The sequence below is a fragment of the Chrysochloris asiatica genome, unplaced genomic scaffold (genome assembly GCF_000296735.1).
Source record: "Chrysochloris asiatica unplaced genomic scaffold, ChrAsi1.0 scaffold00090, whole genome shotgun sequence".
NCBI lineage: Eukaryota > Metazoa > Chordata > Mammalia > Afrosoricida > Chrysochloridae > Chrysochloris > Chrysochloris asiatica.
In genome coordinates this window covers 3,415,981-3,439,738 of record NW_006408608.1, presented here as the reverse complement: position 1 = coordinate 3,439,738, position 23,758 = coordinate 3,415,981, and the positions used below count along the sequence as shown (strand labels likewise).

General features: G+C 47.4%; 1 protein-coding gene across 1 annotated transcript in view; it reads left to right on the top strand.

Moving 5' to 3' along the window:
• The window catches only part of PADI4 (peptidyl arginine deiminase, type IV), a 46,596-nt gene extending 23,684 nt beyond the window's left edge, over positions 1-22,912 (top strand). The window contains exons 6-16 of the mRNA XM_006866408.1: positions 2,656-2,781; positions 4,636-4,814; positions 4,996-5,099; positions 5,843-5,954; positions 7,354-7,461; positions 11,930-12,084; positions 13,631-13,775; positions 13,958-14,060; positions 15,438-15,505; positions 15,923-16,063; positions 22,679-22,912. Of these exons, the coding sequence (XP_006866470.1) occupies positions 2,656-2,781; positions 4,636-4,814; positions 4,996-5,099; positions 5,843-5,954; positions 7,354-7,461; positions 11,930-12,084; positions 13,631-13,775; positions 13,958-14,060; positions 15,438-15,505; positions 15,923-16,063; positions 22,679-22,912 (1,475 nt within the window). The remainder of the gene's footprint in view (positions 1-2,655; positions 2,782-4,635; positions 4,815-4,995; positions 5,100-5,842; positions 5,955-7,353; positions 7,462-11,929; positions 12,085-13,630; positions 13,776-13,957; positions 14,061-15,437; positions 15,506-15,922; positions 16,064-22,678) is intronic.
• The last annotated feature ends 846 nt before the right edge of the window (positions 22,913-23,758 follow it).

The window sequence follows — 23,758 nt, the reverse complement described above, 5'->3', positions numbered from 1 at the left end:
TGAAATGGTTGAACATTAACCATTTCCTTTTGGTACAATGACTCTGTGTATTCCTTCCATCTTTTCTTGATGCATTCTGCATCATTCAATAATTTGGCCAGTGAATCTTTCAACAACGAAAGTCGAGGCTTGAATTTTTTCTTCAGTTCCCCCAAACTAGGAGCCTAAAATAATCCCAAATGGAACCCTTCCTCAAATGGATGTCAGAGTAGTCCCTGGGTCACTGCCCGACTCAGGCACTGTTCTGAGGCACTTTGGAATTATTAACTCATTTGATCCTTTAACACAAAGCTTAGAAATATGCACTCTCATCATCTCCATTCTTCAGATGGGAAAACTGCGGCACAACTAAGCAATTTGCCTAAAGTTACACAGCTAATAAATAGGTAGCAGACTTAGGGTTTGAACCCGGGCATTCTGACATCTGGTGTGGTGGTGTGCGTTAATGCACTGGACTGCAAAGTTGGTTTGAACTGGCAAGAAAGGTAGTTCGAGATCACCAACCGCTCCTCAGAAACCCTATACAGGGTCGCCATGAGTTGGAAACGACTCGAAGGCACTTAATAACAACAACAATTCTAACATCAGGCAGATATAGGGGCACAAGGAGGGTGGTGAACTAGGTAAGTGTGCAGAGCTCTCCTGATACATCTCAGGGCTGCTGAGCTGTGGCCAGGATGGAAGACCTGGGCTTTACCCACTTGCCTAAGGGCTAAGGTTGGTGATGTCAGGGCAGTAGCTCTGGCCTTGCTGGGGTGTTGCTAGGATGATATAGAAACGGATACGTTGAAAAGCTATACCCAGTTGGTCTGGCCTGAGACCAGAGGTCAGCCTCTACACAGTGCCTGATACATAGTCAGTGTTTTACATTATATTATATTTATATGCATTATAATCTATGCATATATTATATAAGTTTATGTATTGCCTCAATTTACTTGCACAGCTAATCCTAAGGTATGCACTGCTTTTAGCCCTTGTCTTTGTGAGGATTCTCTCCAGAGACAGAACCAGTGATATGTTCATATATGTCTAGATGTACATGTAAAGAGAGAAAGATTAACTTACCTCAAGAGATCGTCTCACGTGATTGTGAAACCCGGAATGTCGAAAATATGTAGATCAGGTGGCAGGCTGGGGATGTTTACAACCTTACACCCCAAGTTGGGTAGTTCAGCCACCAGGAAGAGGGTGGAGTAAAGAGAAAGATCAAGTCTAGAGGCTATTTAAAGTCTAGAGACTGACCACATCCTGAGGAACTCACCTCTTAACAGACTGGTTAGATTGCATGATGGCAGGTGATTGCATTGCATTCGACTACATTATGGAACAGCAACTAGGGCAGTGTTTGGCCAAACCAGTGGGAACCGTAGCCTAACTAAGTGGACTCATAAATGAACTAGCACAGCTCTGTTTTGCTGATGGACAAACCGAAGCACCAGGAACTGAGATAACTTTTGCAAGCTCACGCAGCTCCAAGATTCAAGTCTAATTAACTTCAAAGCCTATAGCCCCTCGACTCTCATCCAATCCATCAGAAGGTATTGCTTGAGAATGTCACCATCCCATGCCTTTGTCATTATTGTTTAACTTGGTTCATGAACTTCACTTCATGCCCAGAAGGATGGGGAGAAACATTTGCACCCACTCATTCCACAAAGAGCTATCAAACATCTGCCATGTGAAAGTCAGCTGTTTTAGGTGCTTGTAGGTTCCAAGTGTTAGGGACATAGCAATGAACAAGATTTTGCCAAGCTTACATCCTAATGGAAGATAATAAAAAACCTAACATCTGTTCAAAATGATGAAGATCATTTCAAATACTGGAATTGGTGGTGGTGGTGGTGGTAGTTATGTGCTATGGAGTCAGTTCCGACTCATAGCGACCCTGTATAGGGTTTCTGAGACTGTTAATCTTTATGGGAGCAGAAAGCTTCATCTTTCTCCTGCAGAGCTTCTGGTTGTTTTCAACTGCTGACCTTGAGATTAGCAGCCCAATTTAGGACTAAGGTGCGCCTGACCTAAGCCATGGTATTTTCAATAACCTCATATGAATGTGAAAGCCGGACAGTGAATAAAGAAGACCATAGAAGGATTGATGCTTTTGAGTTATGGTGTTGGAGGAGAATACTGAAAGTGCTATGGGCTGCCAAAAGAATCAATAGATCTGTGTTGGAAGAAGTGCACCCAGAGTGCTCCTCGGAGGCCAGGATGTCCAAACTTCGTCTCTCATACTTCAGACATATTGTCAGGAGGGACCAGTCACTGGAGAAAGAGATCATGTTTGGTAAGGTGGAAGGCCAGAGAAAAAGAGGAAGACCCCAACAAGATGGATTAGCCAAGTGGCAGCATCAATGGACTCAAAGGTGACAACAGTAGTGAGGTTGGCCCAGGATCGGGCAGTGTATTGTTCTGCTGTGCATAAGGTCACTATGAGTTGGTACCAACTCGATGGCACCTAACAACAACAACAAATGACCAGAGCTCCTTAAATACTGGAAATAAAATGGAGAAAATAAAATGTGGCCATGTGATAGAGTGGTCTCAAGGTTGGGAGTGGCAGAGCAGTAAGCCTCAGCTAGCGGTGGTCTAACAGATTAGCCCTGTGTATGGTCTCAAGACCTGTGTCCCAGGCTTCACTCTTTCTCATTCTAGACCTGCAAGACATGTCTCTGATGACCTTGAACACACGGACCCCCAAGGACTTCTTCACCAAATATCAACTGGTGCTCCACGTGGCCAAGTCGGAGATGGACAAAGTACGCGTGTTTCACGCCAAACGTGAGTTGTCCATGGCTTTCGTCTCTCTCTGACTGTTTTCCCCACATCCGTAATCCCTACCTGCTCCAAACATTGGGGCACAGCTCCTTCAGTGGGTAATTCCTGAGAACTTACTATGTACTGGGTTCTAAGAACCAGGGATACAGCATGAGCTAGGCAGCATCCTGCCACTAACTTTTCGAAGGGGACAGTCAAAATGCAAGTACACACACACACACACACACACACACACACACACACACGATAATCTGGTTCTAGTGAGTCCTATGAAGGAAATAAACCTCCCACCCAATAATTCTTGTTACTGTCCTCTGCTTCTCTCTGTCTCTGTCACACACACAATGGACTCATGTTTACAGAGATTTTGAATCCAAGCAGACTACATGTGTCAGGCAGTCATGCAGTCTCCAACATCCATGTACTCAAAGCCGGAATCAATTGCCACAGAGTCATTTCTAACTCATGGCAACTCCACGCATGTCTGAGTACAACTGAGTTTTCAATGGCTGGTTTTTCAGAAGTCAATTACCAGGGCTTTCTTCAAGGTGCCTCTAAATGAACTTGAACTCCATCCTTTCAGTTAGCAACTAAGCATGCTGCACCACCCAGGGATTCCTTCTGCTAATTAAATACATCAGTCATTGCTCAGCAACACATCAATGTCTTCTACAAAGTGCCAACCTCGGTTCTAGACTCAGGGTACAGAACCACGAACAAAACAAAGTCCCTACAAGGGTGTGTTGCTTTCATCTTAGGGGGTTGAGAGAGATATACGTAAAAGTAAATAAAACACAGGGTGTATCAATGGAAAACTACAACAGGGAAGGGGATGTGGAGTCAGGGGTGGAGTCAGGGTGTAGAGAGTGTGTTCAGGGGAGGCTTCCTCCATAGTTTTCATTTGAGCAAAAGGAGATATGGGAATAGCAGGCACTGGGGGTGGGGGGCCGGCGAGGGGCATTTTAAGCCAAGGGAACAGCAAATGCAAAAGCCCTGAGGTGAGATCATACCTGTGGGCTTGGGGAATTCAGGGAAGCTGGTGGGACTGGAGTGCCATGTAACAAAGAACATGGTAGATGAGAGGAAAGGGGGCAGTTCAAGTAGACTTGTATTGACTTGCCTACAAGCTAGGGGAGACCAATCAGATGGCTTTGTGCAAGGGCCCAATGTGATTTGATTTTACTTCCACTCCTGTTGTTAGTTTGTATTCCAGTAGCTTCCGACTCCTGATCACCCCATGCATGCAGAGTAGAACTTCTTCTCAGGGTTGTCAAAACTGTGACCTTTCAGAAGCAGGTGGTCAAGCCTGTCTTTTGATGCACCTCTAGGTGGGTCAGAACCACCAGCCTTTTTGTTAGTTGTTGTGCCACCCAGAAACTCCTTTCTATACCAAAGTCATTAGACTAGCATCACCTCCTCCAAGAAGCCCTCCCAGGCTTCCTTCCCTTGCTGCACTAATCACCCTCTGTTTTCCGATGGTGTTTCTTCCACTTAGCCACAGACTGTGCACTCTCAGGGGTCCAGACAGGGACTGTCCTCCTGGTATCCCCAAGTCTCAGCTGAGATCTGGCTGCAACAGGTGCTCAGGAATAAATGAATGAATGAATGAATTCACCATGATGTGTACTGGACTTTCTGTAAAGTTGGGAATGGCTCAGGTACCCCTGCAGTCCTTTCCTAGCCTCCCAGCCCAGGGAGTGACACACCAGCTGGACTTTGGTCTCTGTGTTCCCCTGGGGAGGTTGTGAGAGCCCTTCAATGGGGACCCCAGGTGGCCCTGGGAGAGATGTCACCACACCAGAAAATAAATAGGGTTTCAGAGGTGGGGCACAGACTTGAGCCTCCCCACTCTCCTAGGGGACAAGTCGTCCTCCAAGTACGAGGTGGTCCTGGGGCCGCAGCAGCCGTCTCATGTCCTGACACTCCCTGGTGGCCAGCACAGCGCCGACTTCTATGTGGAGGGCCTTGCTTTCCCAGATGCCACATTCCCAGGGCTCATTTCTCTTGGCATCTCCCTGCTGGACACATCCAACCCGGTAAGCCAAGATGGCAACTCAGAGTGGGGGGTTGAACTTTCAGGCAGCGGTCCAGCTGGGGCTGGGCTGGGGCGGGAGGCATGCAGAGTCCAGCTGGGGCAAGGGACCCCAAAAAACCAGGGAAGCAATAGGTTTTAGATGCTGGCTGCTCTGACAGCCTTCCCTGACACGCTCCATGCAGGAGACCCCCGAAGCCCTGGTCTTCCAAGATAGCGTGACCTTCCGTGTGGCCCCATGGATCATGACCCCCAACACCCAGCCCCCGCAGGAGGTGTATGTGTGCAGGTGAGGGGCATGGCAGTAGGGGGTGGGGGCACGGATGTACCAGCAGGAGTCTGGGTAGGGAGGCAGGAGCCCTGGATCCTGGCCAGAGCCCACCATGCACTCCCTGGATGAATGGGAAACACTGGTGTAGGGGCTGTTATTCCTGCCTTGATGCTGGCTGAGTTGCTAAATCAGATTTCCAGAACTTCTCAGTGTGGTCTGTGTAAACCTCCTGCATCAGAAAAAACTAGAAACTTGCTTAAAATGTGCATTCCTGGCCAACCCCGACCTGCTGGGTCTTGTCTCTAGGTATCCCCCCAAGTCTGAGAGCCCCTGGTGAGTGTGCACCTCAGGAACTCCCTGCCCTCTTCCCGTCCTGTTACTTCAAGGGCAGAATGAGGGAGAACACAGTCTGGTTAGGACGCAGGCTGGACACCAAAGACGCCTGGGCTTGAATTCCAGGTCAAGTGACCTCGCATTCTGTCTCCTCCTTAGTAAAAGGGATTCCTGTGGTTCTTGTTTCATGTGGGTTGTCATGAGCAGCATTAAATATAATAATGTCTGCCAAGAGTAGAGACAGGAAGAGCCAGGCCAGCAAACATCTCCCAAGTGCCTGCTGAGTGCCCCTCCCACTCTGTGCAGGCCTGGGCTCTTGCACCCCCTAGGGGACACTGGGCCCATCCAGCTTGCCCCTAAGAGCCCAGTCCAGACCACTGGCTGAATCCAGAGTACTGAGGGAGGGGCTGTTTTTCTGCCCTACTCAGAATTTTTGACAATGAGGACTTCCTGAATTCAGTGATGTCTTTGACCAAGAAAGCCAAGTGTAAGCTGACTGTCTGCCCCGAGGAGGAGAACGTGAATGACCAGTGGATACAGGTAAGTGGCCCTGGGAATTGGGGGAGTGGTCTGGGGCATGTGGGGTAAAGGACCCTTGGAGATCCAGGCTTCTGGGGCCCAGTCACCCATTCTCAGATGAGTAGGGAGTTAGGAGCTTCTGCATGATCCTTTGTAGGGGAGCTCAGGCCAATGAGTCAACTGACATTACGTGCCAACCATGGTCACTGAAATGAATGCCACCTTCCTACTTGAAAATTCTCAGACGGCGTCAGAGAAGAGGCTCAACCCTCCACCGACCACTCCTTGGAATGGTCCTTTCTGAGCCTAGACCATATATGGTCCTATTCCCATGACCTTCTCCTCAGCAGGTTCTCAGGTTCCTGTCCCTACACTGGCCACCCTAGAGGGTCAGTCTCTATGTCCGCCTATCACAACACACAGGAGGTCCCCAAGGCAGAGATTGAGTGCCATTCAGCTCAGCAGTGCAAAGCCTGGCCAATGGGTAATTGTGGCCTGCCCCGAACCTCCTTTCTTCCTCAGGTCTCTGCCCTTCCTAGTCCCTTCCCTGCTGTCCCACCTCCACACCTTCTCCCCTCCATAGGCTTCCCCACTCGCCAATGGGAACTCAGTCCTCTCTCCTCCAAATTCCCACTTTGTTTCTTGTCATTCTATCTTGATGATGTCAGGAGTTGAACCATATGAAATTACCGATATGCCAACATTTATGACCTACGGTGGCGCTATAGGGTTCCTGAGGCTATAAATCTTTATGGGAGCAGAAAGCCTCATCTTTCTGCTGGTAGATTCAAACTACTGACCTTGTGATTAGCAGTCCAGCTCATAATCCCCTACCCTACCAGGATTCCTTTTATGGTCTCAAAGAATGTCCGTTTCATATGGTTCAACTCAGTAGTGGTTTATGCCCAATGTCACATTGGCCTACTAGCATGCAAGCCCTTTGAAACAGGATCTGAACCTCCCTTCCCCTGCCCCATGAGTTCTGCCCCAGGACTTTGCCTGCCCCCAGTTTGGGGCAGGCTATGTGGAGGGGGCTATTCTTACTCACCTTCTAGTTCTCCTTCCTTCCATAAAGTCTTCTCTGATCCATCCCAATCCCAACAGTCTGGGAAACCCCTCCTGCGTGTCCTCAAAGACCTCCAACTTCCCCTGCCATCACCCTACCCAGTTGGCTCACTTGAGACACAGGCTCTTGAGGACAGGACCCCAGCCCCAGCCAGGGCACACAGCAGGAGTGGGGTCAAAAGGCATGTGTTTGTACACCAGGCAAACACAGGACAAAAAGCTCTGCTCTCTTGGACGTCCTTCTGGGGTTCAGACATCTCACAGGATTGCTGGGGGGTGGATGAGCGAGTAAGGATGGGTCCATGGCCCTCCCTGCACTAGAAGCCTAACCGCTCCTCCTGACTGCTCAGCACAGGATGAAATGGAAATTGGCTACATCCAAGCCCCACATAAAACGCTGCCTGTGGTCTTCGACTCGCCCCGAAACAGAGGCCTGAAGAACTTCCCCATCAAGCGTGTGATGGTACCTGCGTGGGGTTGGGTTTGCCAGCTGCCAATCCCTCACTTCTTTATTAGCCTGTACCCCCACCTCACCCCTCCCCTGCGGGCTGAGCAGCCCAGCTCCCACGAGTGGAATTTCTGCTTGCTCAGGGGTGGCGTGGCTGTGGAGGTGGGCGGGGGTGGGGGGTGGGTTCTGCTTCTTTTTGTTGTTCCCACGATAGCTAGATGAGGTTCCTTCCCACCCATGAGCTCACCTTGCCCTCAAGGTAACCTTGCTGATGAACAGGCCAGGCTCTGGCATCCTTACTGCATTGGAGATGCTCTTGTGACCAGATGGGGGTGGAGCCACGACTGGTTCCTTCTCCAACATCCATTGGAGGCTCTGGATGTGGTTGTTTTCAGGACCGGAGTGGTTGTCCGCTGGTTGTGACTTTATCAATCTAAGTCTTTGCAAACGTGTGTGTGTGTGTGTGTGTGTGTGTGTATGTGTGTGTGTGTGTGAAAGAGAAGGGGTATGCAACACACTGGTTAGTCATATTTGACTAGCTTGGCAGGGTCATGCAAACTCAGCATAGAATAACAACAACAACAACAGTCATCGTAATGAGACCTGAGCAAACAATCTGTGTCAGTCACAATGCTAAATTCTTTACCTGTATTGATTCGGTTAATTCATCTGATAACCTCTTATGTACATGCTATTAATAGGACCATTTTACAGATGAGGAAATTGAGACTCTCAGACTAAAAGTGAGTGGAGAAGTTGGAATTCAGACCAGCTCTGAGCATGATCTTAACCATTAGGACTCCCTGCTTGCTCAGGAAGACCACAGTCCACACGTGGAGCCCTGGCAGCCCATTGATTGGGGGCACTCAAGGAAAATGGGGAAAGAGTGTGAGATGGAAGGTTTGCATCCTGCTCCCTAAGGAAAGGAGAAGGCGTCCCTGCTCACAGAGGAGGCTTTTAAGCAAATCTTCAATTAAACTCAACAACTTGTCCTGCTTCCCCCTTGCTCCCAGCCAGGCCCTGTATAAAGCAGTTGTTGTTTTGAAGTGCCGTCGAGCAGATTCCAACCCATAGCAACCCTGTCTGTATAGGGTTTCTGAGGACCAGCTGATGAGTTTGAACTGCCGACCTTGCAGTTCAAACAGCTTTGCAATCTGGAACATTAACCCACAGAGCCACACCAAGACTCCGTGTAAAGCAGAAGATGCAGGCGTTTTGTTGTGCTCAGTGTCTCCTCTGTCATGGAATCGGGTTAATCCTGTTTCAGGAGCAAGGCGACAAATAAGCCAGCTGCAATAATGACTTTGCCTTCCCTCACTGGTTTCAGTTGTACCTTATTCAGTGGCCTTGTCTCCTAATTCAGTACTGGACCTGTCCCCAGAGCCAATAAGGAAAGAGACAGGCTGCCCCTGGACACAGTGCTCTGAATATGGACATTTAACCTCTTAAGGTGTGAGAGAATAACAATTGTGGTTGTTAAAGCCAAAAAAGTGAAGTTAGCAGGGAGATGAGGAGGCTACTGTGAGAATTTTTGTTTCCAATCCAGGAAGCTGAGGTACCACTGCAGGGTTAGAAAGAGGAGGGCTGTGATCTGACTTACGTTATCAAAGGTCCCCCTGGCTGCCTGTGGAGGCAGAGACAGGGAGAGCACAAAAAGGCTGTTGCAGTTACAAGAGGAGAGGCAATGGGTGCAGGCCAAGGTGTAGCAAGGAGGGAATGAGACGTGGTCAGGGTCTGGATCTAGTCTGAAAACAAAATCAGCAGGATTCCCTGGCAATCGCTGGGTGGTGTAAATGGTCAACATGTTTTCTGCTAACAGGAAGGTTGGAAGTTCAAGTCCCCCCGGAGGTGCCTTGAAAGAAAGGCACCTGGTGATGTACTTACCAAAAACCAGATATTGACAAACCTAGGGAACACTGTTCCACTCTGACACACGGGGTCAGCATGAATCAGAATTGACTCAATGGCAACTGGTGAGAGGAAGAAACGAGCCAAAGGCTCCTGTATCAAGGCTTTTGACTCCATACAGAGGCAGGTCCCCCGGGATGGGAGGTCTGTGAGAAGGTGAGGGGGTGGGCTGGGAAGAGAGGATCGGGTTTTGCACTTGTGCTGTGTCAAGCTTGAGATTTTGAGTCAACATCAGGCAAGCAGGTGGCTGTGTGTCTGGAGTTTGGGGGGTGGTCCAGACTGGGAGTTATCAGCTCATCAATGACATTTCCAGCCATGACACTGGGCGAGACCTCCAAGGAAGAAAGTAAAACTAGAGACTAAAGAGGGTCCCTCCAATGTCCCTAGGTTAGAGAGATAGCAAGGGACTGGCGACAAAGATGGAGAAGGAGCTGCAGTGAGGTAGAAGGCAAACCAAGAGTGTCCGGTCCCAAGAGCCAAGTGCAGAAAGTATGTCCTGGGCAGGGATGCAACCAGCTGTACCAGATGTATGGTCAGTGAAGATGAGACTAGTCCTTGAGCTCCCTGTGTGATTCCTGAAGACCTTGAGGGTGAAAGTTATACTGATATGGAGTGGAGAGAAATTAGAAATGATGGCTTTTAAACTTTTGAAATCACAGACCCCTTGAGACTACTCATCTTCCCAGGAAAATGCTCCCAGATTAACAATTTGGAATCTACTTTCAGGGTGTCTGTGGAGCTCTGGGAATGGATCATTGGTTAGTGGAAGGTCAGTTCATCGTACTGTGGTGATTTGTGTGTTGTTGTAAGGCTGAAAGCTATGTCATTGGTATTTCAAATACCCACAGTAAACAGGTTTTAGTGAAATTTCAGGATTAAGATGGACTAGGAGAAAGGTCTGGTGGTCTACTTTGGAAGGTCCCTCAATGAAAACTCTATATATCACATGGAATATGGTATGGTACAGTACTGGAAGATGGTCTCCCTCACTGAAGGCATTCCAAGTAGTAACTTCTAAAGAAGGTTCAGCACACAGTGGCAGCATCAATGGACTCATGAAGCCATCACAGGATGGGGCAACATTGTGTTCTGTTGTCCAGGGGATGCCCTGAGATGAAGCAAACTAGGTGGCAACTAGCAACAGAGCTAAGAGATTGCATCGTCTCCAAGCAGGTGTGGTAGAATAGCAACCCCTCAAAACGGCCAACTTCTAGTACCCAAAGATCATGAATGCTACCTTTTATGGCAAAAAGGGATTTTTGCAGATGTGATTAAATTAAGGATCTTGAGATGGGAGATTATCCTGAAGTATCTGGGTGGACCCAATGCAACCATCATTCTCAATGACAGGGAGGCATGAGGGCTAGAGTGGGAGACGGTGACATGAGATGTGAAGTAGAGATTGGAGTTGTGCTCTTTAAAGATGGAGGAAGGACCAGGAGCCAAGCTTCCCACTGTTGTGTGCCAACGAGTCAGCTCCAACCTTGTATAGGGTTTCTGAGGAGTGGCAGGTGGGTTTGAACCGCCAGCCTTGCAGTTACCAGTCCAGTGCTTTCCTACAATACCTCTAGACGCTGCAAATGGTTCCCCTAACGCCTCCAGAGAGTCCCTGGGTGGCTCAAACAGTTATTGCACTGGTTCAAATTCACCCAGAGGGGCCTGGAAAGAAAGGTCTGGCAATCTACTTCTGAAAAACCCTGTCTTTGAAAACTCTGTGGAGCACAGCTCTATTCATACACACATGGTGGCGTGACAGCAGCTGATACTAGAACTGGGGGAGATTCCACAAGGAACCAGGCCTGCTGAAGCCATGATGTTACCCCCAGTGAGACTGATTTTGGACTTCTGACCTCCAGAACTGTAAAACAAGTTATCTGTGTGATGTTGTGTTATAGCTGCCCCAGGAAGCGCACACAGGGAGCAAGAGGTAGGTCATCTGTTGTTTCATGAAGCTTTGTTTCTTCACCTGCAAAATAAGGATCAAATATATATTTATTATTATGACCAAGTGAAGGTTTATGAAGGAGAGCAGCTGTGGTTCAGTGGTCAAATTCTCTCCTTCCATGGGGGAGACCAGAATTCGAGTCCTGGCCAAGGCACTTCATGTGCAGCTACCATCTGCCTGCTAGGGGAGGCATGTGTACGTGTCACCAGGAAGCTGAACAGTTTTCAGCAGCACTTCCAGACTAAAACAAACTAGGAAGAAAGGTCTGGCAATCCACTTCCAAAAATCAGTTAATGAAACCCTGGTGGATCACAGTAGTCCAACCTGTGACCAGGGTGGAGATGATGTAGGATGAGGCAGTGTCTCCTTCCATCATGTACAGGGTCGTGGGAGTCAATGAACCACTCTAAGGCAACCACCACCCAGCTGTGAAAAGCAGCTGGCACACATTAGGTGCCCAACAAACACCAGTCCCTTGTCTTACTCATCCAGTGTTGAAGCACCTACTGTGCACACTAACCACTGATGACTGTTGGATTCCTTCTTGTCACCAAGTTCATCTTTCAAAGTTGGCCCTTGCCCTTTGTTTTTTTTGCCAAAGTGTCCCTTTCTCTAACTCTTTCATTTCAGGGTCCAGATTTTGGCTATGTGACTCGGGGGCCCCAAGCAGGGCAGATCACCGGCCTTGACTCCTTTGGGAACCTGGAAGTGAGCCCCCCAGTCACGGTGGGGGAGAAGGAATATCCACTCGGCAGGATTCTCATTGGGAACAGCAGTTACCCCAGGTGAAGAGGGAAGGGGAAGGGTGACCAGGACTCAAGGGGGCCATGAAAACACAGAGGCCAGAACTGGAGGCCTCTGCTACCTGGCCCAAGCCAGAAGGGTTCAATAAACGTATGAGAATATGAGAGCCACCAAAGTACAAAACAAGGGACCTGGACTTTGGAGCCCATAGACCTCAGTTCAAACCCCAGCTCCACCACTTACTATTCAACTTCAGTGAATACTTGTTGTTGTGATGTGCCATGGAATTGGTTCCGACTCATAGCGACCCTGTACAGGGTTTCCAAGGCGGTAAATCTTTACAGGAGCAGAAAGCCTCATCTTTCTCCTGCAGAACAGTTGGTAGTTTCGAACTGCTGACCGTGATAGATTAGCAGCCTGATTCGTAACCACTACACTACCAGAGTGAATACTTAGTGAGCACCTATTATATATTGCTAGGGGCAGGCAGTGCAGCTTTGAATATAATTAACAAGTCCTTGCCACTATTCTAGTGGGGAGATAGTAACAAATAAAATCATTTCTAATAGTGAAGAAAACCAGTGAAAGAAGGGCAGAGGAGGAGTGGGAACTAGATGAGTCTAGGTGATTAGGGAGGGTCTCTCTGGGGAGGGGGGAGCCCTTCTGGTATAGTGGGCTGAGTGTTGAGCTGCTAATTGAAAGATTGGCAGTTCTAATACACCATCTGCGACATGGGAGGCAGATGGGACAGTCTGCTTCCCTAATGATTTACAGATTAGGAAACCCTAGAGAGCAATTCCACTCTGGTCTATAAGGTCCCTATGAGTCGGAACTGATTTGATGACCATCGGTGGGACTCTAGGGAGGCGGTTTTTGAAAGGAGGTATGATGACAAGAAAATCTGATCTCATGGAGATACGGAACAGAGAAGTCTACACAGCTAGAGGATACATGCAAACGCCCTGAAGCAGACGCAAACTTGGTGTGTTCAACAAGGCCAAAGTGGCTAGAACAAATTGAAGCAAGAAGAGAGCTAGACTGGGTCTCGGTCATGCAGGTCAGGGCAAGGGGAAACATAGGCTCAGAGAAGTGAAGGATCGTCCCCAAGGCCACACAGCTAACAAGGAGCCACAAGCTCAGGTCAGACTGGCTCCCAAACTCATGCTTGTCCACAGCTTCAGCATCTGGACGGAATCAACACCAGTGCGTTCTCAGGCTAAGCTCCTGCCCAATTTACCTTAAACACTTTGTGCCTTGGTTTCCCCTGTGAAACTGGGATAGCAGTTCCTGAATGGGATACAGTACTGGATCGCAAGGTTAGTTTGAACCACAAGATTGGCAGTTCAAACTCACTAGCTGCTCCTCAGTACTCCTGTACAGGGTCACTGTGAGTCAGAACTGATACAACGGCACTTAACAACAACAACGTAATAACAATAAAGATGAGGAAGCATTCCAGCCTTCTGAATCTCTTGTCTAGCTGCAGGAGAACTCTGATGCATTTGCCAAGTCCCCAGTCCCTGAGAGTCCGTCCTGTCGGTCCTCCTCCCCCGTTTCACACCCACTCCTGTCACCCTGCTTTGACAGCAATGAGAGCCGGGAGATGCACCGGACCCTGCAGGACTTCCTCACCGCCCAGCAGGTGCAGGCCCCTGTGCAGCTCTACTCTGACTGGCTGGATGTGGGCCACATCGATGAGTTCCTAAGCTTTGTGCCTGCACTGGACAGGAAGGTACATCCTGGAGGTCTGCCTGGAGGAGGCTGTGTGTTTCCTTCCTGGGCTCTCATGCCTGAACCTGACTTGTTGCCTCTCTCAGGAGGCAGCCAGCCTGAGGCCAAGTCCACACTCCCCAAACCCTTGGACAAGCCCTGTGGGCAACCCTGACCTCTGACTTCAGTGCTTCCTACCTCCAGGGTTTCCGGCTGCTCCTGGCCAGCCCCAGGACCTGCTACCAACTGTTTGAGGAGCAGGAGAAAGAGGGCCACGGGGAAGCTTTGATGTTCGAAGGAGTCAAGAGTAAGTGGAGTCTGTCTGCTCCCTCCATCTGAGCACTTTGTTGTATTTCCAAAAGGCGTCATCCAGGCAACAGATACTTTCTGAGTACCTACTGGAAGTCAGGCTCTGCACCAAGGGTCAGGGCTACTGGCTCCCAACCCTTAGGGCTCACAGTCTGAGGGGAAGCTAGCAGAATAAACAACTATAACACCGGGGCCTTGGGTGCTGCCTGGGGATGTTCAGGAAATGCTTCCTGTAGGTGAAGACCAAGCAGGAACCTGAGGGATGGGTTGGAATTAGCCAGACAAGTGCCACTGTGGGATGAGAGGAAGTGAATTATTACAGACAAAGGGACCAGTGAATGCAAAGTCTCAGTGGCAAGAGAAAACAAGATGTGTTTGAGGGCCTGAAATAAATCCAGTCTTTCAATCAGGATAAGCACTGAACTGCTAACCCAAAGATCAGCAGTTCAAACCCACACCAGCCGCTCTTGGAAACCATATGCTAGGTTGCTAGGAGTCAGAACCAACTGAACGGCACACAACAACCATGTAGTATGATATAATATGACGTTATAATTTCTTTACTGAAATATTTTTCCAATAAAGTTCACAGAAATAGGTTGGGGGTCAGAGGTTGACAAGTCTTCATGTCTGGGCATTTTGGCCTAATATCTGTGTCATGTGACACTAGGTAACTGTGTCACATGACACATTTCACCCTCTGTAAAAGGGTTCTCTTCAGCAACAAGAGGATCTGTTGGAGTGAGAGTAACATTTTAAATGAGAGCTAACATTTTGCTGTTGTTATTGTTGAGAGCTGTCAAATCAGTTCTGACTCACAGCTACCCTGTATAGGATTTCCCAGGCTTTTAAATTTACCTTCAGCAGCTTTGAATCTCATCTTTCTCCCTAGGAGCAACTGGTGGGCGCGAACCGCTGACCGTCTGGTTTGCAGTCCAGTGCTTATCATATGGAGCCAACCATGCTCCCCAGAACTAACACTAGTAAAACATTTTTATCAAAAGCATTGCTTCCTAGATGCACGTAACAAACTGATATCTTCAGCATGATTGGTGGTTATGGGCCGTGGGGTCTGTTCCGACTTATAGCAACACTGTATTGGGTTTCTGGGGCTGTAAATCTTTACCAGAGCAGAAAGCCTCATCTTTGTCCTGCCTTCTAGCTGGTAGTTTCAAACTGCGTGACCACTACACTACCAGAGTTCTTTTTGGCATGATTACTGCCCCCATTTTAAAGATGGAGAAGCTAAATTCTCCCAGCACCTACTAGGAAGAGGGAAATTTACATTTTTTCTTTTGCTTCAGGGCAGGAAAAAATTTTAAAAAGCTCCCCCCCCCCTTAATTTTGTTTTTGTTTTCCTTTTTCTCCATGGCAGGAAAAAAGCAGCAAATAAAGAGCATTCTTTCAAACAAGAAATTGCGAGAACATAACTCATATGTGGAGGTAGAAGCCTGGGTGCCCAGGAGATGGCCCCACCCCACCCCCCAGGCACCTCTCCTGCAATGGGGGTACAAGGAAGCTGCATGCAAGCTTAGTGATGGGGAGATGTCCCAGGAAGAGGGAGATGCATTAAAGGAAAAGATTCAGACAAGCTGAGTCAGAGTCAGACAGAGGTGGAGCCCTCAGAAGCAGAGGGCCAGTGCAAGAGGGAGGCCAGCGGCCAGTGTGACAGAGTGTCCAGGAAGATGGAGACACACAGAAGTAGAGGGAGGTGGAGGGAGAGCTGGGGCGGAGCCAAGGGAGAGAGGCGGGACAAGGAGGAGGGAAGAGGCTCAACCCAGACAAGGGACCCTGAGTCAGGGAGCTGCCCTGGGGGGACTGCTTTCTGGACCCTGTCCCCGTTCCTCCCTCCCCATTCAGCACTGCATCAACTGGAACCGAGAGGTGCTGAAGCGGGAGCTGGGCCTGGAGAAGGGGGACATCATCGACGTACCCCAGCTCTACCAGCTCTTGAAGAACTCCAGAGGGACCCTCAAGGCTGAGGCCTTTTTCCCAAACATGGTGAGGAGGGGCGTCCAGCAGGCTAGCAGGGCTCTTCTCCTCACGTGCCTGAGACCTTCATGACCCTTTACAGCTTACAAGTTCCTGGGCAGTGCCAATGGTCAGTGGGCTCAGTTGCTAGCTGAAAAGTTGGAGTTTGAGCACACCAGGGCATCTCAAAAGAAAGGCTTGATGATCTTGTCCCAAAAAGATCACACTCATGAAAATCCTACAGAGCCCAGTTCTACTCTGACACACATGTGGTTGCCATGTGTGTCAACCACATGTGTGTCAGATTGGTTTTTGTTGGTTTACAGTTTACACAGTGCCTTGTGGTATCGCCCAACCATGCTGTACATTGCGTTGTTGTTGTTGTTGTTACGTGCTATTGAGTCGGTTCCACACAAAAGAACACTGCCCAGTCCTGCACCAACCTCACAATCATTATGTTTGAGCCCATTGTCACTGCCATGGTGTCAACTCATCTTGTTGAGGGAATTCCTCTGTTTCCTCGATCCTCCACTTTACCAAGCATGATGTCCTTCTCTAAGGACTGATATCTCCTGATAATACCTACAAAGAATGAGAGACAAAATCTGGCCATGCTGCCTTCTAAAGAGTATTCTAGCTGTACTTCTTCCAACACAGATCTGTTGGTTCTTATAGCAGTCCACGGCACTTTCAATATTCTCCTCCAACACCATAACTCAAATGCATCAATTCTTCAGTTGTCTTCCTTATTCATTATACAACTTTCACATGCATATGAAGTTATTGAAAATACCATGGCTTGAGTCAGGATCACCTTAGTCCTCAAACTGACGTCTTTGCTCTTCAACACTTTAAAGAGGTCTTGTGCAGCAGGTTTGCCTAATGATTTATTGACTGCTGCTTCTATATGTGTTGACAGTAGATCCAAGCAAAATGAAATCTTTAACAACTTCAATATTTTCTCCATTTTTCCTGATGTTATTTATTGATCTACCACAGTACAACAAACTCACAGACAAGTGGTGGACGCTGTATGTTAGATACCATTATCACGTCCCCTTTACAGAAGAGAACCAGCAAGCTATGGTCTCTTGTACAAATACACACAGTTGGTAAGAGGCAGAATTGCAATTCAAAGCCTGGAATCTGATGTTCTAATCATCAGCTGTACTACCTCCCATCAGCTGCCTCAGGAAGGGACATGAATTCAAGCTTCAAGCAACATTAAGCAGTGTGAAGAAACTGAACACAGGGCACCACTTTGTGGTCTGGGCAGTCTCGCTAAGGAGGTAACCCTGCCATGACTGGGTGGGATCACCGTCTGATGGTGGACATGACCCCACCTTTGTTGAGAATGGTTAGCTGTGACCCACAAGCACTCTGTTGAAGTCTTCTACTGCATTTTACCACCCCTCTGTGCTGTGATATATCGGAGTTCTGATGTAGTGCTGTAGATTAATGAGCCAGACTGCAAAGCCGTTTGAACGGCAAGGTTGGCGATTTATGTTCACCAGCTGCTCCTTGGAAACCCTATACAGGGTTGGAATCAACTCGACGGCACTTAACAACAACAACAACTATGCTGAAATGCCATCTTTCCAAAGATTACCCAACAGGCAGAAACCACCCAATTCCACTGGGCCCTTCTGCCACCTACCTGCCTCCATGCAGGGTGTTTCAGGAAGAGCCCGCAGTCCCTAGCGCAGTGGTTTTCAAACAAAGTTCCAGGGCCCCGGAGTTCCAAGGCCATGCTGCAAACGGAATGGCTCAGAATTTCCGTTTTATGCAGCGAACTACACCAGGGTGCCTTCATTCTGGACTTTATTCAAAACAAAACAAGCAAGCACTAAATATTTTGTTTCTAATAAAGGCCAGAATGAAGGAGCCCTGTGTAGTAGTGGTTAAGTGTTCAGCTACTGTGGCGCTGTAGGATAAACTCTGGACTACAACGTTAGCTTGAACTGCAAGGTTGGCGGTTCAAACTCACCAGCTGCTCCTCAGAAACCCTATGCAGGGTCCCTATATTGAAATGAACTTGATGGCACTTAACAACACAACAGCTAACTGAAAGGTCTATGGTTCCAACCCACCAGCCACTCCATAGGAGAAAGATGTGGCAGTTGGCTTCTGTAAAGATTCCGTCAAGTTGACCTGTACTTGTAGCAGCTCTATAGGACAGAGATGGTGTCGCAGGATAATGCACTGGACCACAAGGTCAGTTTCAATAGCAAGGTCAAGCAGTTCAAATCCACCAGCCACAGCTTGGAAATACTAAACAAGGTCATAAGCTGGAACTGACTCAATGGCACTTAACAACAACAATAGGACTGAGTAGAACTGCCCCTAGGGTTCCCAAGGGGGAAAACTTTACAATAGGCTGCTTCATCTTTCTTCTGTCCAGCTGGTGGACTTGAACTGATAACCTTTCTGTTAGTAGTCTAGTGCTTTATCCACTGTGCCACCAAGGCCTTAGAAATCTCATGGTACAGTTAGGGTCAACCTGTGCTGAGGCATTGGCAAAAAACAAGGCTGCAAGAACTAATGGAATACAAATGGAAATCTTTCAACAAACTGATGCTGCACTGGAGGCGCTCACGTATCTATGCCAAGAAATTTGGAAGACAACTAACTAACTACCTAGCCAACTAGCTGGAAGAGATCCATTGGAAAGGTGACCCAACAAAATGTGGAAATTATGGAACAAAGTCATTAATATCACATACAAGTAAAATTTTACTGAAGATAATTTAAAAACAATTGCAACAGTACATTGATAGGGAGCTGCCAGAAATACAAGCTGGGTTCAGAAAAGGACATAGAATGAGAGATATCATTGCTGGCATCTGATGGATCTTGGCTGAAATTAGAGAATACCAGAGAGATATTTACTTGTGTTTTATTGAATATGCAAATACATTCATCTGTGTGGATCATAGCAAGCTATGGATAATGTTGTGAAGAATGGGAATTCCAGAATACTTAATTGTACTCATATGGAACCTGTACATATACCAAAATGTGGTTATTTGAACAAAATAAGGAGATACTGAATGGTTTTAAATCAGGAAATATGTGTGTCAGGGTTGTAGCCTTTTACCATATTTATTCAATGTGTATGCTGAACAAATCTGAGAAGCTGGACTATAACAAAAAGAGCGTGGTATCAGGATCGAAGAAAGTCTCATTAACAACCTTTGATACCAGATGACACAACATTGCTTGCTGAAAGCAAAGAGGACTTAAGGTACTTGCTGATGAAACTCAAAGACTACAGCTTTCAGTATGGATTACAACTCCATGTAAGGAAAATAAAAATCCTCATAAGTGGACCAATATACAACATCATGCTCAATGGAGAAAAAACTGAAGTTGTCAAGGATTTCATTTTATTTGGATTCACAATCAATGCCCATGGAAGCAGCGGTTCAGAAATCAAAGGACATGTTATACTGAACAAATCTGCTGCAAAGACCCTCTTTAAAGTGTTAAAGAACAAAGATGTCACTTTGAGGACTAAGGTACACTTGACCCAAGCCATGGTATTTTCAATTGTCTCATATGCTTGTGAAGGTTGGACAATGAATAAGGAAGACTGGAGAAGAATCAATGCATTGGAATTCTGGTGTTAGCAAAGAATATTGAATGTACCATCCACTGCCAGAAGAACAGACAAATCTGTGTTGGAAGAAGTACAACCAAAATGCTCCTTAGAATCCAGGATGGGAAGCCATCACCTCTTGTACTTGTTATCAGGAAGGACCAATCCCTGGAGAGAACATCATGGATTGGCCCAGTGGGAACAACAATAGACTCAAACCCACCAATTGTGAGAAGGCTCAGAACTGGGCATTGTTTTGTTCTATTGTGCATGTCGCTATCAGTCGGAACACTCAACGGCACCTAACAACAAGAACAATAATGCTCTGGTGGTGTAATGGTTAAGCAACTGGCTACTACCCAAAAGGTTGAAGGTTCAAAGCCACCAGCTGCTCCATGGGAGACTGATGTGGTAGTCTGCCTCCACAAGAATGTACAGTCTAGGAAAGCTCTTCCACTTGGTCCAACAGGGTCCAACTCAGTGGCAATGGTTCATTTCTACTGGAATGTGCTAGGGATGGTTCAGTGAAGAATTCTTGCCTTCCACGTTCAATTCCCAACCAGTTCCCCTCAAATAAAGCCACCACTAGACTGTCAGTGGAGGCTTGTGTTTTGCTATAATACAGAACAGGTCCCAGTGGAGCTCCTTGATGAGGATGAAAGGCCAGGTGTGTTGCTTCCAAAAATCAGCCACTGAAAACCCTATGGAACATACAGCTTGATCGTGGTATACAGGGGGTAGCCATGAGTCAGGAAGTGATATGATGGTGTCTAACACCAGCCACTTCTGCGAACCCTATACAGGGTCACTATGAGTCAGAACCAACTCAAAAGCACTTGACAACAACAACAAGTATTTAGCACAATGCTTTGCATACACACTGCTATCTAATTGTAATGATGGAAATGTGTTTGGGCTCATTTTCCTGATGAGGCTGTGAGAAGTGAAGTGGCTTGCCTAAAGTTATACAGCTACTGAGTAGTAGGACTAAGATTCAAATCCATGTTGGCCTGGAGCCCAGATTCTCATCCTTCCACGTCACCAGGTCACCTCCCACTGTAATGAAGGTCGCAGTGGTATTTGCATGCTGGTGTGGCACTGTAGGATAAGCACTCAACTGCAATGTTGGTTTGAACCATAGGATGGGCAGTTCAAATCCACCAGCCGCTCCTTGGAAATATAGGGCCGCTAGTCCTGGTGTGGCATTGTGGGTTAATGCGCCAGACTGCAAAGCTGTTTGAACTGCAAGGTCGGTGGTTCAAGCTCACCAGCTGCTCCTCGGAAACCCTATGCAGGGTCACTATGGGTCGGAACCGACTCGATAGCAGTTAACAACAACATAAGTCAGACGGCAGTTAACAACAACAATAATCATATATTAGGGAGTCCTGGTGTGACGCTGCAGGTTAATGAAATGGACTGCAAAGTCGGTTTGAACCTCAAGGTTGGTGGTTCAAGCTCACCAGCCACTCCTCAGAAATTCTATACAGGGTCGCTACGAGTTGGAACTGACTCGACAGCACTTAACAACAACAACAATAACAGCATATATTAGAAGTGTTTTAATAGTAGTATAGTGGCTATGAGTCGGGCTACTAACCTCAAGGTCAGCAGTTCAAAACTATCAGCTGTTCCATGGAAGAAAGATGAGGTTTTTCTGCTCTTATAAAGATTCACAGCCTCAGAAACCCTGTGCAGAGCCGCTATGAGTCGGAACTGACTCCATGCCATACCACCATCACCATAACAAGTAGCCATTTATTCAAACATCCAACAGATATTTATAAGTGCTAAAATGTCTTTTTTTTTCTTTCTTTCTTGACTGCTGCTTCCATGAGTGTTGATAGTTGATCCAAGAAGAATGAAGTCCTTGACAACTTCAGTCTTTTCTCCATTGATAAGAATGTTGTTTATTGGTCCAGTGGTGAGGATTTTTGTTTTCTTTACATTGAGATGTAATCCATACTGAAGGTTGTGCTCTTTGATCTTCATCAATAAATGAAGAAATCAAAAGACGTATTGCATTAGGAAAATCTGCTGCACAAGAACTTTTTAAAGTGTTGAAGAGCGAAGATATCAGCTTGAGGACTAAGGTGCACCTGACCCAAGCCATGGTATTTTCAATTGTCTCATATGCTTGTGAAAGCTGGACAATGAATAAGGAAGACCGTAGAAGAATTGATGCTTTTGAGTTATGGTGTTGGAGGAGAATATTGAAAGTGCCTGAGCTGCCAAAAGAACCAATAGATCCGTTTTGGAAGAAGTGCAGCCAGAGTGCTCCTTGGAGGCCAAGATGGCCAAACTTTGTCTCTCATACTTCAGACATATTGTCAGGGGGGAGCAGTCGCTGGAGAAGGATATCATGTTTGGTAAGGTGGAGGGTCAGAGAAGGAGAGGAAGACCCCCAACGAGTTGGATTTGCCAAGTGGCAGCATCGATGGACTCAAGCGTGGCAACAATAGTGAGGTTGGCCCAGGATCAGGGTAGTGTTTCCTTCTGCTGTGCATTGGGTCACTATGAGTCGGTACTAACTCGATGGCACCTAACAACAACAACAATGTGTCAAGTGGCAGCAGCAATGGGCTCAAGCATAGCAAGGATTGTGAGAAAGGCACAGGACTGGGCAGTGTCTCATTCTGTTGTGATAAGGTCACTATGAGTACTGACTCAATGGCACCTAACAACAACAATGGGTCACACCAAATTGATTGCACTTAACAAATCGTGTGTCATGCACCATGCTGGAAACTTTGGGTGCAAAAGGAGGATTGAGTGTGGGGTCATGGCTGCTTCACAGAAGAGGTTGCATTTGAGCTGGGTCTTAAGTTATAGAAAAAATTTGCCCGAAAGTCACAGATGGGGAGGAGAATATAGTGTCTTAAGTGTGGACCTGGAATCTCATAGACTTGACTATAATCCTAGACTAGCTGGGTGATGTTAAGCAAGCCACTTTACTTGTCAGTGCCTCTGTTTCCTCATCCAAAGATCAGAGGAGGGAGGGGTCCCCAGGTAGTGATGCTGCTGATCCAGGTCCCTCCTCTTTGCAGGTGAACATGCTGGTGCTGGGGAAGTATCTGGGCATCCCCAAGCCCTTCGGACCCATCATCAACGGCCGCTGCTGCCTGGAGGAGAAGGTGCGGTCCCTGCTGGAACCTCTGGGCCTGCACTGCACTTTCATCGACGACTTTACCCCATACCACATGCTGCATGGGGAGGTGCACTGTGGCACCAACGTGCGCCGGAAACCCTTCCCCTTCAAGTGGTGGAATATGGTGCTCTGAGCCCGGCCCACCCAGCACGTCTCCTTCAAGAGCCTCCTGGCCCGAGGCTTCGGCTGCCCTGTAGTGCCACAGTATAAGGGTCTTGGGAACATTTTGGTTCCACCAAAAGTAATGGTTTGCATCCTGCCTCTGTGCCCCCCTCCAACGATCCCAAGATGGTTCTGGCATTGCAAACTCAATTCTGGGTACAAGAAGCTGCAGTAAAGTTTTGGGCTTTTCAAATCACTCTGAATATACGACCAGCATATCATTCCTTTCATTCATTCATTTATTCATCATAAAATTAAATACTAAAAACTTTAAAGATCTACTAGGATGTGTTTAAGGCTAATGTGATTACATGTGTTTTTGCTTCAAGGCATATAACAAGTCAGTTTCAACTCAAGCTCCTCAAAGTAGAACTGTGGTCCATAGGGTTTCCAAAGGCTAATTTTTCAGAAATAGTCTCCAGGCCTTTCATCCGGGATGCCTCTGGTTGTACTTGAACCTCCAACCTTTCAGTTACTAGCTGAGTGTGTTGATGTTGATACTACTCAGGGATTCCACTAGGCATATAATAAGAGGGGGAGTCAAAAAGTATTGCTACTAAAGTTCCAGTCCTTACATACACAGGTTCATTCCAAATCAAACCTGTTTAAACAAGTCTCTGCAGTTGATGAATGAATGCAGACAAGTTCTCTCAGTAATACATTTGTCTTAGTCCCTTTGTTGTTCTTGTTGTTAAGTGCCGTCGAGTCGATTCCGACCCATAGCAACCCTGTATAGGGTTTCCGAGGAGCAACTGGTGAGCTTGAACTGCCGACCTCACAGTTCAAACAGTTTTGCAGTCTGGCGCATTTAACCCAC